General features: G+C 33.2%; 1 protein-coding gene across 1 annotated transcript; it reads right to left on the bottom strand.

Annotated features, from left to right (window-relative positions):
* Positions 1-1100: 1100 nt before the first annotated feature.
* Positions 1101-2217, bottom strand: LOC110428937 (non-specific lipid transfer protein GPI-anchored 5-like). The gene is made up of 3 exons (XM_021444860.1): positions 1845-2217; positions 1638-1751; positions 1101-1378 (listed from the first exon to the last, which is right to left on the bottom strand). Exons 1-3 carry the CDS (start codon positions 2161-2163, stop codon positions 1248-1250), a joined length of 564 nt encoding a protein of 187 aa, XP_021300535.1. The 5' UTR covers positions 2164-2217; the 3' UTR covers positions 1101-1247.
* Between the last annotated feature and the right edge of the window lie 1653 nt (positions 2218-3870).

Below are 3870 nucleotides of genomic sequence, written 5' to 3'. Positions count from 1 at the left end.
TATATTTTATTTTAATATTTTTATTTTAATTATAACATTATAAAATATTTTTAACAAGGCAATAAAGTTGAAAGGTAAAATTATCTTTAAGAACATTGTAGAGTGCAATGTAATGTAATTGCATTAGTTTTGGACTGCAATCACATTGCATTCATTAGCTGTAATGTGATTGCATTGCAATCTTATATTACAGTGGTTTGTTATAAAACAAACACTGTAATGTAATTTAATTGGACATATTACAGGAGATGTGCTCTTACTTTTCTGATACCAAACGTCAACTAAGTGTTTAATTAGATATATTTTTGATACAAATGGGGTATTACCCTATTATATTTACTGCTACATGTTGGCAGAAAAATTTGTCAAAAAATTGGCCGAGCGGCCCAAACTTATCCCTTTAAGCCATAATTCTTCTCACCTTTTATGGGGTTTATGGGATGTTGAGGAATTTCTTCATAATTAAAAATCAATTCAAAATAGTAATGATTGAAATTAACTTGGAGTGGCCTAGGTCCCAGGCCCCAAACTTTAGGCGGTCCAAGTGCTGTTGAGGTATTCTGCATAATTAATTAAGAAGCCCAGCTGGACAAATATGTTGCGTCAGTGCTTGCAACTAGAATTACCTCTGTTGCATTCACATACATTGATACAAAGATCGCAGGCATGGTATATTGCTGATGCCTGATATTGCCTTTGTGCGTAAATGCATGGAGAGCTTTGACTTGGGTGTGTTCAAATTTTGCCTGTCAACCGACACTTGGATGGAACTCTGAATGTGATCAACCGACATTATGTGAGATCGAAGTTCTTAAATTTGTCTATTTTCGATGGTCGTTACCATATTTGAGGTTACTTCTGTTGTACATTATTAGCCTTACGTTCATACCTCTGTTAGGCTATGTAATTTTAATGGCTTGGATTTTGGAAAAGCAGTGCCTTCTTCATTTGTCTACAGAATGTTGAAGAAACAATTGTTGCTATTATTGTCGTCGTTGTTGTTGGATGGTTAAAACCGCTCCATTACACTTCTCTGTCATCCATTGTCACCTTTTCTAACCGCAGTTTGAGCATCAATATTTAAGTTGCATTTTAGCTGATGAAGACAACAATGTACTCTTATATATCCATTAAGCATACATCACAAAGTAGGAATACAACCCTGAACAACAATAAGTGGGAACCGTTGCTGCTTGGTAGTAGTAGTAGCCTAGTCGGTAAACAAGCTCCTAGTTTTCATAAAATGATCAACATAAGGTGATAAGAGAAATGTATGAAGCCATAAACAGAGTGACCAGAGTGAGAGTAAGCGGCATTTTCATAATATTTCCATTTGATATTCTGTATTCTGTTGCAGGGATAGTTTTAGACCCAGTTCCTGCATATATTCATGTGTTAATAGATAAATCGTTAGGAAAGTGAAGTCAGAATTCTTCATATACAACTGATTAGCATTACCACCAAAGCATAGAGTTTAAGCAGTGTTAATGATCTAGACTTTCACATCAATTTTGGAGTTAATTTCAACATTTCTCCTGGAAGTAGCTCAAGGTGTAATCACAAAATTACTGGCGCTTAACCAGAGCCTGAACTGTTATTTCTACTTAATTATATGTGAATTTGCAAGTTCTATCTACCTGAAGGAATGCTTGGCATTGATGATGTAGCTGGAGTGTCAGGTGTCTCATCCGAACCATCAGCTGGAGGACTTACTGCGGAGCTCACAGGGGGAGCTGCTGGACCATTGGCATCTGGTAAAAAATCAAATTAAGTTTTCCAGAATATTTATACTACCTTTCTAGCGGAATTGTAAGTTATACGTTTAAGTCTTAACTTGACTTTACCGTTACACCTGCTAACTGGGGGTGTTTGCACATTGCAAGCTCCAGGGAGTGACAGAGCTCGAGTCTGATTGATGGTAATACCCAGTGACGAGCCGCCACCGCTGAGTGCTGAGCAAAGACACTGTGGCTGTGATTGAACTACGCTAGAAAGCTGAGAGCAGCAAGATGATGCTGGGGTTGTCGAATTTCCTGCAATGTAATTTAAACACGGGGCTAACCCCAAGAGCACACTGGTGCAACCAGACTGAGCTGTGGCTTTAGAACAAAGCATGCCTACAAGAACCAGGGCTAGACCCAACTTGACATTTTTGAAAGCCATTTGGAGGTAGAGTCTTGCAGGATATTATGGCACTAAGAGCTTAAGTAGCAAAGTTAAAAGATGGAATTCTGTCTCCCCAAGGAGAATAGATGGAACATATATAGAACCTTAAATGGCAAAAGATCATTGTATTAGTTACATTCGGTGGCCAACTTTTCCTAAATCAGGAGTCATTTGGTCGAACAGCTTTGAGAACCTCAACCTCTTCCCTCTACAATTTACACTTACCTAGCTTTAACTCACAAACCAAGGGGAAAAAATGGCAATCCAAGTCTATACCGGTTGGCCTACGGGTTGACGTAAAAATTTTCAATGAAAGTAGGAGTAATGTGATTTTCACGCCAGTCTAAAGAACCACAGTAATTTTGATTGAGTAGCCACCTATAGATATTTTTCTAAGAGTGTTTTTACAATAACATAATATTATATAGAGAATAATAAAAACAATTAAAACGAGTACAATAATTATTTAATGTAAATGACAGTGAAAGTAACTAAAACAAATAACAAAATTTACAGACTAATTTTACTTTTGAATGTTCTGAAATGTTTGATTTAATAACTTATATAAAAACAATTCAAAAGTTTTACTTTTAACCTTTTCCTAAAATACATATAAAAGTTTCTATTCATTCCATTTTCACTTTTATCTTTTTTCTTGTATACATTTTCGTTTTTGCCTTCTAGAGCAAGTCTTATTACATCATTTTATTTTTGAAAAGTGGTTGTTTTATTGATTGTGCCCTACAGCTAGTATGCATTCCCATAGTCTTAGAGTATGATTCTAAGACTTTTGGTGGTATAAAACTCTGATTTGGAATTTTGAAACTCACTGTACACATGCCTCATAACATAGCTGCAGAACTAAGCACAAGGCATCGAGAAAAACAAAAAGCCAACCTCCCTATACTATTTGGAGCTGCTTGTAAAACATCACCAAAGATATCTAGAAGTCCTTGATGGGAGCAAAATGGGAAACCAAAACCACAAAAATCTGGACAAACCAACCATCACAAAAACAGAAAACTGTGACAGTCGGGCATCGGTATAAGGATGCTTTTCAGCAACGGCAATCAACTCATCTGAGCCAGCATCAAGGTGGAGCCTTGTAGCATGTTTGGTTGGAGGAATGGCTAAGCCATTCCCCCTCTACTCCCAAGGAATATGTATTCCTTCGTTTGGTTCCTACATGTTTTAAGAAATAGTCATTCCTCTAGAATCACTACTTTCCAAAATAAGTTAAAACTAAGGAATAGCTAATGCCAACACCCCCATGGTATTAGCAATTCCTTAGTTAAACAATACCCTCAAAAAATTATAAATATTAAAATATCTTTTATAAGTTTAAAAAATTACATAATATATATTATAAAAAATAATATTTAAATTTTAAAAATTAATTAAAATTATTAATATTTGAACCATAATAATATTTAAATTATATAAAAATATTAATATTTTAAAATATTAATGATTAAATTATATATAAAATATTAATATTTAAATTATTAATTATTAATATTATTATAAAAAGGAAAAATGTTTAAATTTTTAATTTTATATTAAAAATAACATTTTAATTTTAAATATTAATTAAAATTATTTATATTTTAATCATAATAAATAAAATATTAATATTTTCAAATATTAATTATTAAATTATAAATAAAATATTAATGTTTAAATGATTAATTATTAATATTATTA

The sequence above is a fragment of the Theobroma umbraticum genome, unplaced genomic scaffold (assembly GCF_002168275.2).
Source record: "Theobroma umbraticum cultivar Fairchild unplaced genomic scaffold, ASM216827v3 scaffold_5002.0, whole genome shotgun sequence".
Taxonomy (NCBI): Eukaryota; Viridiplantae; Streptophyta; class Magnoliopsida; order Malvales; family Malvaceae; genus Theobroma; species Theobroma umbraticum.
The sequence above is the reverse complement of the archived record's forward strand: the minus strand, read 5'-3'. Positions and strand labels throughout refer to the sequence as shown.